The sequence below is a fragment of the Physeter macrocephalus genome, chromosome 17 (assembly GCF_002837175.3).
Source record: "Physeter macrocephalus isolate SW-GA chromosome 17, ASM283717v5, whole genome shotgun sequence".
NCBI lineage: Eukaryota > Metazoa > Chordata > Mammalia > Artiodactyla > Physeteridae > Physeter > Physeter macrocephalus.
The window spans coordinates 27,747,387-27,762,521 of NC_041230.1; the positions used below are offsets into that span (position 1 = coordinate 27,747,387).

Sequence of the window (15,135 nt, forward strand, 5' to 3'; positions counted from 1 at the left end):
CTGGGGCCGAGTGGGGAGCTGGAGTGGAGCTCACTGTATCATTCTGGGACGGCTGGGTGGTCACACCCAAACCACGCCGGCCCCCCACCCCACCCACCCGTCTGCAGTCTGGATCCTGGTCAAGTGCAGATGGCTCCTGCATCCCCCAGCCACAGGAAATCTGATCTTCTTTATCTAGCCCTTTCTTGTGGCATTTCCTAAGGCTTCCTATTTTATTATAGTGTCTGTGCGCACGCACACACCTGCTTATCTCGTCTCCCCGCCGACCACACCACACCATGAGCTACGAAAGCAGGAACTGCAACTCAGTCTCACCTAGGAAGAGGCCCTTTGCTGTTGGTCTCACCTCAGTAAAAGGTAAGCTTCTTGAAGGCAGGGATGTCAATTCATTTCACCACTGTGTCCTAGAACAATGCCTGGCACAGGATAGATGCTCAAACATTTGTTGAACTGCATTCTTCATTCAGCAGTCACTGAATCAACAGGAATCACAACTTGAACTTGACATGCCAAGGTGGGTCCCCTTGTAGCAAATTTTTGGCTTACTAATTTTAACCTAAATTTGTCTCTTGCAAAAAACAAAAAGATCGCCATCCCTGGGGTGGGGGTAATTGAGTCCACCCTGCACCCATGTGAAAAACCTGTTGTGAAGTGCAGAAGCCAAATTGTAGAGGACATACCTATAGCCCTAGAGAACCATCTAAACAACACTGGGAGTAGGGTGGCCAAAATTAACCTTTATTGAGGGCCCACAGTATATCAGGCAATAGGTAGGTGATTTCTATAAATTAACTTCATATTCCCATTAGCCTGATGGAGTATGACTGGTAGCCCTGCTTTACACCTGAGCAATGTAGTTCTAGGCAGTCAAACGACTTGCCCGCAGTCACATGATTACCAGATGGTGAAATGGGGATTTTAGCCCAACTTTCAGGCCAGCTCCAAGACTTGTGGTGTCTCTTGAAAATGCCAGGCCCTGAGGCCTGGTGGGCTTGTTCCATTCAGGGCTCTGTGCTTGGAGAGCCTTTAGTCTTGGGCTGGTCCCCCAATATTCATTTCCTTTTCCTCCCCCCGACCCCCACTGTTGCTGAGCTCTTTCCTTTCAGAATTTAGTTTTCAAAGAAGTCTCGAAATCTTTCTTAGGCCTTTCGTGCTTTCTAAAGCTAATAATCGCTGCCGGCCACCAGAGGGCCACATCCCAAACATTCATATTTAGGGAATCAAAATGCCCTTTTGGGTTTGGTTTAATTTTCCTAAAAATACAAGCCAGCTGATGTGTGTGGCTGACCAGTATGAAAGCTCACCCAGGGACCCACTCTGAGTGCAGGAGGGTCAGCCGGGTGGTGAGGGTGATGCCTCTGGGCCGGCACTGTTTGGGGGGAGGCATTTGCAGCACTGGGCAGAGGGGCTCTCCAGCCGACCTCCCCAAGGAAAACGTCTTACCCCAGCAACAGCACCGCCAGCATGCAGCTCTCCTGGGCTCTGGGGCCTCACTGCCCACCATCAGTCCTCATACTTCTCTGTGGCTGTGTGCTTCCCGGGGCTTCTATGGAAATCTGGCTGTTCCAAGGGAATGGCTAAAGCACCCCTCATTTGGGGTGACCAGTGGCCCTAACCTTGTCCTCTTTCCTCGTGGGTGGCATTTTAAAGGTTTTAACTAGGACTCCGCTGAAAAGCTCCTAGCTCTGAGATCTGGGTAAACGGGGCTACGCTTTACTGCAGCAGCCAGCTCTCCACCTGCCCCCAGCCCCTTGACAGCTTCCCCTCTCCAGCCACCGGCTCTTGCCAGCCCCTGCTCCAGGAGGTGCTGCAGAGCGTGAAGAGACCACTAAGCCCTACATGGGGTGGGCCCTACATGGGCCCTTGTCTGAGGCCCAGATTTCCAGGTGATACATCAGGAAGTGGCCTCGCATAGGTCGCAGGGGCCAAAACAAGCTGAGGGCCCCCAGGCAAAGGGAATGGGCTGAAGCTCTTCCATGTGGCTCCTTCAAGGAGAGAGTACTCCTGCCACCAGGCAGCTGGAGCCTGTCTCTCCCGAGCTTCTCGTTAGGGTCAGGTCTCCCAGGTGGAGAGAAATGAAGACCCCCTACCTCCTCAGCCATTTGCACATCCCCAGGCAGAAGCCCGAACCCCAGACCCCGAAAACCCTTCCTGGTCAGAAACACAGGCAGATCCTGCCCAAGAGAGCAGGGGACATCTGTCCTGTGACCAGGCCCAAGTCTCTCCCACCATCAAAACAACCTTGCATGCCCTTCCCAAGGCCAATAACTGGCTATTGACCCCCATTTAAAATGCTTTCCACTGAGAGCCCAGCATCAATGGTCACAGAGCTCTAACAGCTCCTAGCCCCAGAATGCATGCCACATGCTGGGTCACCATCAAAATGCTCTGGATCTATTGTCCCATCACACCTCCAGCCAGACCGACCTCCCTCAGATCCCTAGCCAGAGGACTGAACTCTGAGGCTGGTGAGGGGAGAGCAAGACTTCGGAGCTGGGATGGGAGTCCTGTACTTACAGAAACCTGTGGGGACTTCGAGGACCCAGGGGCCCGGCAGGCCTTAGCCTTCCTTGCAGGGAGTGGAGAAGGGGCCAGGCCCAGTCACCCCCAGAGGCTGGGAAGGGGCACTTCTGCTGCCTTCCGAGGAGCCCCAGGCTGTGCCTCAGTTAAGGACATTCCCAGGAAAGGAGGCCTGAGAGAGGTTTCTGCTCCACTGAAGGACTGAACAAAGGGGGCACATGACACTTAGGGAGAACATTTTGGAAATTTACTGGCTACAGACAGGGGTGGTGGTGAAGGAACCATCCTAAACAGAGTAAATGCAGAAGTTACTGTACAGGAAGGAACGTGAGAACACATATACCGACTCTCTCCCACCCTGCCCCTTCTTCCCACAAATAGCACACAGAGCGACAACGTCAGCAAAGCAAAGATGAAAGGAAAATAATCAGTCAACCAAACAAAGCAAAGAATTCTCCCCCCTCTACATCTCTAATCAAAGTTACTGATCAAGTGAGAAAAGGCTGTACTTTGCTTCCTTGCTCTCTTTATAAAATACACATTTGAAATTCCTGACGGAAAAATACCCAGTAGAAGCTAGCAGCTGTGGCCAACGGGGGCCCACACTCATCCAACTCAGTCAGCCTGCCTGGCTCTTCAGAACTGAATTCCCCTTACTGCCCTCTCTCCAGTGACTTCATATCTCACCGTCATTTCCGCTGCTCACAGAGGCACAAACAGTACAACAAATCAGGGTAATCCAATGTAGCTGGAGAGCTCCTGGCAGCCTGTACCAAGCCTGGAAGCCTCTACGCAGCAGATGCCAGAAGAGGCCAGCCTGTAAGGCAGCCAGAAAAAACTGGGACAAACTTATACTAAGAACTTATTCACCGTTTATCTGAAATTCAAATTTAACCAGGTGTCCTGTATTTTTATTTGCTAAATCTGGGGCAGATGAAGGGGCCTTAGCTGCAGGCCGTGCAGCCCTGGATGCCACCTGAGAGCCTGCCTAGGCCAGCTCTGCTGAGGCCAGCCAACAGGCTACAGTATGTCTGTTTCTCTGTTAGAAGTCCCCTCTGGGATCACGGGCTCCCCTCTTGCCTGTTCAAACAGAAGCCACTGTCTGAGGCAAACTCTTTTGCCCTCCCCATCCTAAGAAACAGATTCTCAAGGACCCCAAGGGCAAAGGCAACAGGGCATATAGAGTATGCCAATATGCAATGCTGGGTTTCTGCCAGCCCCTCAAGCTTTTATTTTTTTTTAAAGATCTGGCCTTTATCATTGTTAACAGTAAATCATATGTCCACCCCCTTCTTCTCAATGTTTCCCTGCAGACTGTGCAGCTCTGCAAGTTTTCTTCTTTGAAGGATCAGTCCTGTTTTATCTAACCCCAGGAGATACTCCCCTCTACCTTCGTTTAGACCGAATGCCTGTTAAAGGCCCCTAAGTCTGAATCCAGGCATGTGGAGCTGGTACAGAGGATGTGGGGAGGGGGATGGCACAGGAGGCTGAAGCAAAGAATCTGCTCATTCAAACCTTTGCTGAGCGAGCCATCGTGGGCTAGATACCTAGGAGAGGGCACACAGAAGCTATTTCAAAAATCAAGATCAGGACAAAAAATTTTCCTCCCTTCCTGGGTTAGCCACTTAGAACCAACAGTATTTCCACTTAGATGATCCTGGCAAAAAAAGGAAAGAAAGAGCCCACTTAGACTTCTGAACAACTCTGGGATGGGGACTTGATGACCCTGGCTATCCCCAGCTACCTTAGCGCAGCCCAGCACGTGCAGGACTGTAACTGCTGAACTGAACTTAGGCTGACACATCAACACACCAGGCCTGTTTAGGCAGGCCCTCCCTGAGCTATAGCCACTCACAACAGTTATATGTATAACAAGGCAAGGAGAAGAACAGATCATTTGAAAATAATTTTGGAAACATTTTAGTTAGTGGTTTTAAGCTTTTTCCACCAACCTTTTTAGTTAGAAACAAGTGGCAAGACATTTATTTCCCTCCTGTCCCTGTCCTGTGAGGGATACTAGTATACTATGAAGCTGTCAGAAGATGGGCTGGAGACGGGTGACTTCTGAATTCAACCTACAAAGAATGAAGAACGGGGGACCATCCAGGACCTCAAAACAGCCTCATTTTCCTGCAGGGAGCTACACAATTTCCGTTTCATGAGTTGCTGACTTCTTCCCGATATTCCTGAAATGCAGGCACAAAAGCCTTTTTTTACTGATATAAAATGAGCATCGTGAACAATACCATGAAGTGCACATCTCCATTAGGAATTTTATAACGTTTTCTCCCAATTTGCTGGACACAGGGCTCAGTCAATCTCTATGACTGACTGAGGCTAAGTGAGAGTCGAGGCAGGCTGGGGCCTGCCAGCACTCTGGTGGGCCTGGGACAATGCCCCAGCTTGGGGTTTTATTCAGCGTTCGGCATGCCTGAGTCACTTCCTGAGTGGCATGGTGGAAATGTGGCAGTGATGTGAACTACCTAATGAGCTAGACAAAGGTTCAGATGCCTAATGGAGAAACAATGATTGTGAGGATCAGTGTAAAGCAGTAGGACGTTGGCACATCTGCACGTTATGGTTAAACTGAGTATTAAAGCTTTGGCCAAAACAGTTCACTCAAACAGAGTGGGCAGGGGTGAGAATCCAAAGAGTAAATGCTCCTCAATTTTTTTTCCCTCTATATCAGCAAGTGCGGGATTCTGTGGGAAAGTCTATAGTACTCTTCTTCAAGTAACCTAAACCCTAGAATGTAAATGATTCATCAAAAGAATAACAATAGTGGCTGCTCTACTGCCATTACAAGTCCCTAATTAGACTGTAAGTTCTTGGAGGGCAGGAGCAGGGCCTGCATTCTGGCTCCAGTGTGCATGGGCATCTCCTGCTCTTTGATGAACGCGTCCAGCTCAGGAGTGATAAAACCAAAGGATTCGGGCTTCCCTGGTGGCGCAGTGGTTGCGCGTCCGCCTGCCGATGGCCCGCATACCACAAAAAAAAAACAAAAAACAAAAAACATAAAACCAAAGGATTCGCTCTGAGAGCTCACTAGTTCCACTTGTTTTCCCTTAGAAGTTAGGCGGCCACAGTTGTTTAAAAAAAAAAAAAATCAAAGGAACAGAGTCCATGCAGTCAAATCCCTAGGCCTCTGAAAGGGACTCAGATCAAGTCAGTACATCCCTGAGTGTCTCAGTGAGTTTATTATGAGCCACTCGGAGGCAGGCACTGACCCTGTCAGCCTCCAAGTACCCTTGATTTTGTCAGGATTGGAATCTCATCCTGGGAAGATGAAAGACTCCCAGGGCCACTTTCTCTCAGTTTCTCTGGGTAAATGGTGAAATCATGGACCAGTATCAAGGGAGAGGATTTAGCTCCCTGAGTGAGTGAGCTAAGGATGACTTTTAACCTAATACCCTATCACAGGACCATGATTTCTGGGCACAAGCTGTAACCATGAGTACACGGGAACCTGTTGATGCTGTGGCCTTCTAAACTCGGCCTCATGTCTCCTGCATCTCTGCACCCAGCAGGCCTTGCTTTACCGCAGAATCCGCTGACAGGATAAGCCCTGGGTTTGCTCCATGAGCCTGGCCCAGCCCTTCTGGTATGAACCAAGTTACCTTATTTCTCCTATAAATGTCTCTCGCTACGCAAGTTCTCAAATGCCAACCAGGGACTGTGTTCCTCTCAACTTCACCCAGCTCCCCCTTCAGGGCAGCTTTCCTCTCCCTCTGTCCAAGGGTAGAGGACCTCATCCCCCTATGCAGGGCTCACGTGCAGCTCTCCTATTCGGAGCTGGAAGAACTGCATGACGCAAGGAAAGGCAAATTTACAATTAATTCTCACAATGAGAATGATGAACAAGAGGTGAGCCAGGGAGCAAATACATATTTAAACACCTTGCGCCTTCTCTCCTTTATGGCACTGTTATATTTCTATCTACAAGATCTAGTATCAAAAAAAGAACCCTAAATCACACTTTATGTAAAGTCCTCAGAATACTCTTTTTAAGGCACTGTTAAAGCAAATTGTTTGTTCTGTTTAAAATATAATCAACACATATAAATTGGGCACAACTTGCTAAATCAAGTCCCCTGCAGTGCTTGCCTTCTGAGACTTTCTTAGTAAAGCCCAACTGAAGGTGAATAGACGGGACTAGAGGAGGGAGACAGCCCTTTAGGCTACATCCTTGATAGATATAAGGGGATCCGACTGATGAACAGCAGATGGCCCCATTATCTATCTATTAGCTCTTTACTACAAGGCAACAATTTGTATTTTTACAACCAGAGGATTGTGAGGGTAACCATGCCCTGTGACAAGAGAGAGTTTCCTCCCTAGAAGCAAAAAGTACCTTTGGAGACTCTGGGGATCTTAACATCCTCCTGGGAGAGCCCGCCTCAGGAGCAGTCCATAAAACCAGTAGAGCCGACCATACCCAATTTCTCGTAGCCCCAGCTGGTCCATTCAGGTACAAACACTCGTCCTCACGTCCTCTCTAGTTTAGTCCAAGGCTCCGGGAGAAACAGGGCCAATGATGGGGGACAACCTCTGCTCAGGGACCACACACCCACGGTGCTGATGCCCAATGCAATGAGACCCATGAGCCGGCCTGGCCAACTGGCTTCATGAGTGGGAAAGGGAAGGAGAGGGGAGGCTGTCCAAGCAGAAGAACCAAGCACCAGAGAAGGGAGAAGCGGGGCTTAGAAGTCCTCTTGAAGAGGAGAGTACACAAGGCCAAGCAGTCGCCTCGCAGTGTTGCAGCTACAGAGGGAGAAGGGGCCAGGTCTGCCCTCCCTCGAGCTCCAGCTGAGACCCCGACAAGGTTCATTTACTAGGCTATCGTTTCCTAGGCCTATGTTTTCATCTCCAGTGGGATTTCAACAGAACAGCAAACCAATTAATCCTGGGATCAGAGCAAATAATTTGGAGGATGGTCCTGGACCCCCGGACGCCAAGGCCCACCTTGGTGAGATAAGAGGGAAGAGGACATGGAGTGCTTGGTATTTCACACACAAATCTTAACTTACCAAGGTTGAGACTGGCTTTCACATTCAAATAAAAATGTGAAAAGCAAACTGTGACCCTGCTACAGGGAATGTTATATCTAAATAAAAGCAACTCCCAAAGGCTTCGTTTCCTTGCTCATTTTGGGTGAATTTTTAATCATTTAAGGTCAACTTTAACCAAATCACAGATGCCTATATAAGCCTATAATTTTCTGGCCCAAGCACTAGTGAAGACATTTCCTCCCACACAAATAAAAATTTGAACAAAATTTCAAAGGAAAAACAAAACAAAACAATGAAAATAAAAGAATGTGAAAAGAAATACAAATCAAAGAAATTTATTGGTGTTGACAAAAATACATAATACAAAAAAACAAAACAAAACTAACACAACAGAAACAAAACCAGAAACTCCCCCCACCCTGGCAGGCCCACACGCCTGAGGTACTGACAGCGAGCAGCCCCAGGAGCCCCTTGGAGCATCGCACTTAATTCATGAGGACCTCCATCTGCACCAGCCTCGCGTTGGTGTCCCCAGATGTCCGGTAGGGTATCATCCCAGCAAAGGTAATCAGGGCTCGGGCTTGGCTGCGGAGTTGCTGAGAGAAAGGGGAAGAAGAGAAGAAATCCAGTTAATTTCCGGGTCAGGGCACTGTCCTGGGAACCACCACCCCGGCCTTCCATTTTCTACCCCTTGGGGTCAGGGCAGATTCCCGGTGGGCAAATGACAGTCTCACCCTCCACCATCATGTTCCTCCAGCATGGTGCAGAGTTACCAAAGCTCGGGTGCCGGGGCCTCAGTTCCAGAGCCCTTCTGCTTAGCAAAAGATGGATGGGTGTGCCGCGCAGGCTGCCTCGCCTGACACGTCTGACCAGCTGCTAACACGGCTCTGTGCTTCAGACCGCCTGCTCTACTTCCCTGAGCCTCTCTCTCTCTCCTGGCTGGTTTCTGTCCAACTGTTACCATGGGGTCCTGAGTTTCTTTCTAGGACCCTCATGAAGCACCTGCACTACCAGAGGCAACAGTCGTGCCTAAGTGAGGCCCATTCCAGCTCTTTCCTCTCCTGCGTCTTCCCCTTTCCTTCTTTTCACTCCTTACATTCCTTCCTTCCTGACAGAAATGCTTGGCCCTCTTTTCTCAGGCAACAATATTTATGAGATTCCTGGATTGCTCCAGGAAGGAAAAAGATTTAAACTCAGGTGTTTCCAACAACAAAAATAGGAACTTCACTCCAATTTCCAACTGATAAATTATTGAATAAAGAAACGTAAGAGAACAGCTTCAGGTTGCCCCACACTGAGGTGTGTTGGATGCTTATACCAGCAGGAAAGGAAACCGTATCTGGAATAGAAAGGGAGGGTCTACACACATCTTTTGGACCAGTAATGAGATTTTTAAGAAAAATTCAAGGGTCACTTACTAGGCTTCTTAAGGACCATTCAAGAAGAAAACTGAAAGGTAAGTGCCTTTTACCTGATATGTGAAGTAAATTGGCAAGTAAAGGTCCTAATGAATGTCCAAACCAAAAGAAATTTACTTTATGATGAGAGTATCCATCAGATTTTCTTTAAAAGTGCAAAAATGTGCATGGGCTCTCCTGCCTAACTTGCAGCAACTTTACATAAGCTCTAGGGGTATGCAGGCCAAGGGACCCATCCACTCCCTGGCAGCACTGCACCTTAAACCATGAGACCACTTCTTGGGCAGGCAGCTTTTACACGTAAGTCTTTCCTCGACTCCACCCATCCTTTCCTTTCATTACAAAGGAGAGCGGTGGGTAAGAGGAAGACAGAAGAATGGCTTTATCCATCATATGTAAAAACTAAGTGCCTAAAAAAGAGAGACTAAAACACACAGCGTGTGAGTCCAGCTGGTCTTCAATCAGTTCCCTTCAGATGTGGAAAATGGACCTGCCAGACCACCAGCTCTGCTCTCTGTGAGCAAGCCCTGCTCTGACCTGTAAGCAGTACAGAGAGTATCAGAAACGCCCACCACCTCAGTAGTTGTATTCACAACAGCACTGCTGCCAAGGCCCCAGCACAGCGAGCCCACTGCTGGCACATCTCCTATGTAGGCTCTTGCCTGTCCAAGGGCAGACGGCAGACCTGCAGCTGCCTCTCGTGCACACACGGATGGGCCTACCACGTCGGAGGACCGCTTCCAAGCACTGCTATGTATGCTGCTAAAGGTGAAAATTCCCACCAGCACTCACGAGGCAGAGGTTCTGACAGTGACAATGCCTGTAGGGGTCATAGCGGAGAGAGCTCTCAGATATCCACGGAGGCGGGAGACAGATTTTCAAGGCTCTAGTTTCTTGATTGCCAAAATCAAGTATGGCTGTTGTACACCATACTGAGAGACTCACCAAACATTAAGTGGAAATGTTAAGGGAAAGGTAATTCTAAAACACTGCCTGTTTTAATGGCTTAATTGGGTCAAACACCATTCTTTCCCCTTTTGTCAAATCAACTGTACACCATATGCTGTTGGAATCCCAGGGTCCTATCTACCTTGATTCTGCATGACCCAAGCAATGCCGGAGGCCCCACAGGCAGTGGAAAGGGCACTGGCCCTGGTGTCAGACAGACCCGGCTTCCAGTCGTGGCTTCTTCACCTACCACCTGAGGGGCCCACAAAAGCAAGACGCCTCCTGACCCAGGCCTCAGATCCCTCAACTGTAAAATGGGGATAACGACTGTCCTAGGTACCTCTCTGGAGTCACTGTGAGATTACAGTAGAAACAAGGGTTTGCACCAAATTGTTGACCAAAAGTAAGTATGGTTTTCATGAAAGTGCTGAACTGAGACTCATAAAATGACCTTCTATTTAAAAATGGGCAGGAATTCTTGTGGAATCAGTATAAATTAGCATTTTGATTTTTTTAAAGGTGATATTCGCTGACTTGGCACATCTTTGTTTTTTAGCTTGAGAAGAGTAGCAACCCCATTAATGTTCGATTTCTTCCGGGAGCCCCCGACACAAACTTTACCCAGCTGCCAGGTAGTAAAGAAACGAGCAATTCAGGGTCATGAGCAGTGGTCTCATGAGGTGCAATGGACAGCAAACCAGAAAGGTGGTTCTCAGCGATGGTTCTGGCCAACCATCTGGCTGGGATCTTACAGAATCACGGTCCTCGATGACTCGCTGGGGCCTGGATGCCGACGATGGACTTGTCCCCTTGAGCCTCTTAAACTGTGTGAACAAGATGTTCATGGTGGCGAGAAGCACTTCTGAGAGGTTGTGCCTGACCTGCACAGAGGGACACACATAAAGTAAGGAGAAAGAACCAAGCCCTGAGGCCGACCACAGGTTGGGGGAGGGGGGAGCAGTGCTCCAGGAAGGCCCGGTCACATCACATCTCCACAGCTGCCAGGTGGAGTGCCACACAGCCACCAAAAAGGAGCTGATGGCATTGAAATGTCAAGCGTGAAAGCAAAGCTCAGGCAATGCTACTCAGAAGGTCAGGTAGGTCACTCTTCTGCTCCCTTCTTTAGGCCAGTCCTCCTAGGCAGGGGCAGGAGCAAAAGGCATCCGACTACGTCTGGCCAGCACGAGTGATTAGCAAAAGCCTGCATTTGAATGTCAGCAGGCAGGGACGCACACGCTGGTTCTCCAGTCCCTACCACTCCCCACTGTCTCAGACCCACCAGACTGTCTCCACGGGACCAGCACAGCCCGAGCAGAGTCCTTGGGAATGTCTGTGAGGACAGGCCCAGGTACAACACTTCAGTCCATGAAACACTGAATGACGTAACCAGGGGAGGGCAAAAAACAACAGAAGAAGGAGTGGCTAGGGGTAGAACTGCAGCAGGTGTGAAGGGACGGTTGGCGAGAGGTAAGACCTCCTTAACTGTGTGTACCACAGCAGGCAGCTGCCTCACCACATGTGCAGAAGCCGGCCTTCCTTCTTCCTCTAGAACGGAAACATGCTTTCATAAAAGGAATGCGCTTACTAATGGTTTTAAATTGAAACACTGTTAGGAACATCCTGGAATCAGGCAGCTGGCCCTCAGTGCCTGTGGTTCTAGAGAAGAGTCTTACCCTAGCTGCACATGGGAATAAACAGGAGAGTTCTGGGCTGCAGCTCAGATCAGGGAAACCAGAATTTCTGGGCCTGGGCACAAAGATTTTTTTTAAAGGTCTCCTAGCAATTCCAGTGTGCAGCCCAGTTGAGCACCCTTGGGCTAAGCAGTGGCCACATGCTAGGAACCCTGCAGAGAGACAGTAGCTCTGGGGCTCTTGGGCTGATAACTGAGTCCATGGTCACTGCACCTTCTTCTTGAGACAAAATGGTTCAGAGAAGGGAAAGAAGGATGTGAATCATGATGCATATTTCATGTACCCAATGGAACTACTTAGACAAGATCAGAGTTAAGCACTGACACACCCTCTAGAACAAGTGCATAATAAAGAATCAAACCAGATCCCACAGGATCAACAAGAAACCTGTTTCTCCCAAGAACATGTCTGGTCTCTAACGCGAGTGTATTTTCTGAGTCAGGAACTCAGACAATAATCTGATGGGGATATGTGTACTCACAGAAAATCCAGCCCAGGATACCTGAAATTGGACTCGTCTTAGAAAACTCAGTCTGGATGGTGACTGTAGTAGGACTGTTAAAGTTATTGGCTACGTTAAAACAAAAGCTTTCAGTAGAAGTGGGGGAAAAAAGAATTTTATAATTCAGGAAAAAAATGACTCACCTCATCACTGAAATTTCTGAAGGCAGCCACTCTCTCTTCCACACTTTCCTGATTCAGGGGCACCAGCTTCAAGCGATCAATTATCTATTTAAAACAAAACCCATCGGTCCCATATGATACAACCATCACAGTCATTTCATCTCCTCAAACACACGGTCAGCATCTAACACATTCATAGTGGGCTTCTTAATAGGAAATGCTAATCCCCTCATTCAAAGGCTTTGATTCTAACTTGCTGACTGACTCAATTCCTATCCTCCTTTTCTGAGGCAGTTTTACAATTCAGAGATTTCAAATTACTCTGAGAAACCTCTCTGTTTTTAGGCTGAAGAAGAAAGGAAGAGAAAAAAGAGAAAGGAAAAAAAGAGCAACACAGAAATCCCTTTTAGATTCACAGGATCATACCTGTCCTTCTTCACTTAACAGGCACACTGGTGACATTTCCTTTGTTTTAAATGAATCTCACGAAGTGTTTTGATTTTTCAAGGGCATACATTAACCTCCACTTCAAACACCCCTCCTGAAACTTACATCAAAGGCTCTGTCAATATGCCCACTGTGATACTCGTCAAAAAAGGTGATCAAGTCCAACAGAAGATAGAACGTGGAGTCCACAAATTTATTTGCACTGATTCCCTGAGACCTATATCTGAAGGACAAAAAAGAAGGAAGGGGGGTATATTAGGAATTTCTGTGCAATCTATAACTTGAGGATAGCATCTAAAAAATGTCAAAACCTCTTAAACTCTCTAGATGAAGTGAACTAAGGAGTGGAAAATAGTGTTTCTTTTGAAATGGCCAAGCATTTGATGGCGGGTTTGACAGAAATCCACCTATAAATGTTCTGTGTGAAGCACAGTTCTCTTGCCTCAGCCCCCATCTCAGCAAGCATCTCCAACCCAGTTTTCACTGGGTCACTTTATTAGGCGTATCTGCAGAGGGCACAAAAAGTGACAACTATTGCCCCAGCCTGGGAGTTACACTGGTTAAAGTATGATAACTCCTCGAACTCATGGGGAGGAAGGTAGCTTCTGAAACACTGGCCACTACACCTCTAAGAATTTCCCCATCCATCCATCACTAGCTTTGTTCCAAAATGCCTTTGAGATGGCTGCTAATGACATATAGATGAGTATAATGCCTAGAATTAAACCTCATGTACAGGATTAAAATGTTGAGATACCCTTTCATACCCTTCCTTTTGGCAAGAATGTTTACCAAGTGTCAGTGCGAAGTGACAGTTTGGTTATGACGTGGGGAAACAGGAACTCTCAAACCATCGGTGCTGGTGGGAGGATGAGTGAGTAGAGCCACGCTGGGGAACTCTTTGATGCTACGGTAAAGCTGAAGATGCGTCTGGGTGGGCGCTGGGAACCCCGGGACCCCCCAGAGTCAGCCCCGGCCTTACCGCTCCGCGACGGAGAGCGCCATGTTCTTCAGCCTCTCCTTGTTGGACTGCGGGGCACTGATCTGGGGGACGACGGGGCTGAGCAGTTTGTTCATCAGCTCCAGCACCTTGTCAGCATTCTGTTTGTTTTTTTTTAATTAAGAAAGGAATCAATTAAAAATAATCAATAAGAGGAAAAAAACTAAATAACCGAAACCAAAGAGGGAACTTTTGTTCTGTGTCTTGATCTGGGTGGTGATGACACAGATACATACCTGTGGGAAACCCATCAAGCTGTTCACTGAATATGTGTACATCTTTCTACTTTTTAATTAGACCTCAATCAAAACACTTTTAAATGAAAAGAAAAATGAATTATAACCCTCTTTTTGCCCACGTTGGTCAGTTGATAAAAGGAGAGAATGTACTCTTCTTCAGGCCCTAACAGTCATCGGTAATCCCCGCACATTCTCACGAAGAGCTACTTCCTCCAGTTCTCTCAGAACCCCTCAGCTGTGGTTTTGTTCCCTGACACACACTGGTCACAGCGTGTGTGCGGCTGCCCGGAGGGTGAGCACCAGGCATCTTCACCAGCAGCTTCACCACCCAAGCGTGATGGGTGCTTCCTCTGCTGCCAAGGGAGACTTTGCTCAGTGCCCGCGGGACAGCCTTTCAATATGTCACTCTTGTTTGGCCAGAAAGACCTTATGGGCAGAAATAATTCTGTAAAATGGGACTTTCACCTTGACTGGACTATTAACTGCCTAAGCACTAGGAGAAAATGCCTCAGCAGGGAGAGGGGTACAACAATGGCACCATCGAAATGTTTGTGCATTTAATGCCAAAAGGCCGACGACAGATCTATTAAGTGCAGAAGAAAGAAAAGAGCACATTTTACCTTGGCAAGGTCATAAAGCTTTGCTGCTTCTTCAAACAGTCCTTTATTTTCTGCCACGGAAGCAACTTTGTTGATAATAGGCTTTGTGTCACTAGTAAACTTATCTATGACTCCAGGCTGACAAGACAAATTATGGAGGGGAGGAAGAGAGAAATGGGGGGACAGAGCTGTTATTTTAAACACAGAGAAGCAACTGAGATCCGAAAACAACCTTAACTGAAAATATTTGCCCTGGGCAATGCACATATTTCATCAGCTAGACTCTGGCTTTCTTGAAGATATAAGGTCCTATTAAACATATGAAAAGGACCAAGGAAACTACCCATGAAGAGGCAGACTCAAAGGCAGCACAGAGGAGTCACCAGTAAGACTGTGCTTTCTAATTTTCCAAAATGACCTAGAGAATCGGTGAATTCATCAATGATTTTAATTTTGCTGATGAGTAGGCACTAGGGGGAAGAAACCAGGAGGCTCAGAGAAAGTATCTGAAAGATTCTGGACTAAGCTTTTTTTTTTTTTCGGTACACGGGCCTCTCACTATTGTGGCCTCTCCCGTCGCGGAGCACAGGCTCCGGACACGCAGGCTCAGCGGCCATGGCTCACGGGCCCAACCGCTCCG

General features: G+C 47.9%; 1 protein-coding gene across 6 annotated transcripts in view; it reads right to left on the reverse strand.

The window, feature by feature from the left end:
* Positions 1–7,848: 7,848 nt before the first annotated feature.
* Positions 7,849–15,135, reverse strand: part of NUP93 (nucleoporin 93) — a 105,457-nt gene continuing 98,170 nt past the window's right edge. For 4 of the 6 annotated variants that reach the window (XM_028477576.2, XM_055078933.1, XM_055078932.1 and 1 more), the window contains 6 exons: positions 14,517–14,633; positions 13,640–13,758; positions 12,763–12,880; positions 12,232–12,315; positions 10,517–10,776; positions 7,967–8,125 (listed from right to left, as the gene is read on the reverse strand). In XM_028477576.2, the coding sequence (XP_028333377.1) occupies positions 8,098–8,125; positions 10,517–10,776; positions 12,232–12,315; positions 12,763–12,880; positions 13,640–13,758; positions 14,517–14,633 (726 nt within the window). In that variant the 3' untranslated portion in view covers positions 7,967–8,097. Of the gene's footprint in view, positions 8,126–10,512; positions 10,777–12,231; positions 12,316–12,762; positions 12,881–13,639; positions 13,759–14,516; positions 14,634–15,135 lie in introns of those variants that run through there. The other 2 variants (XM_007129600.3, XM_007129599.3) reach the window with 2 other exon arrangements.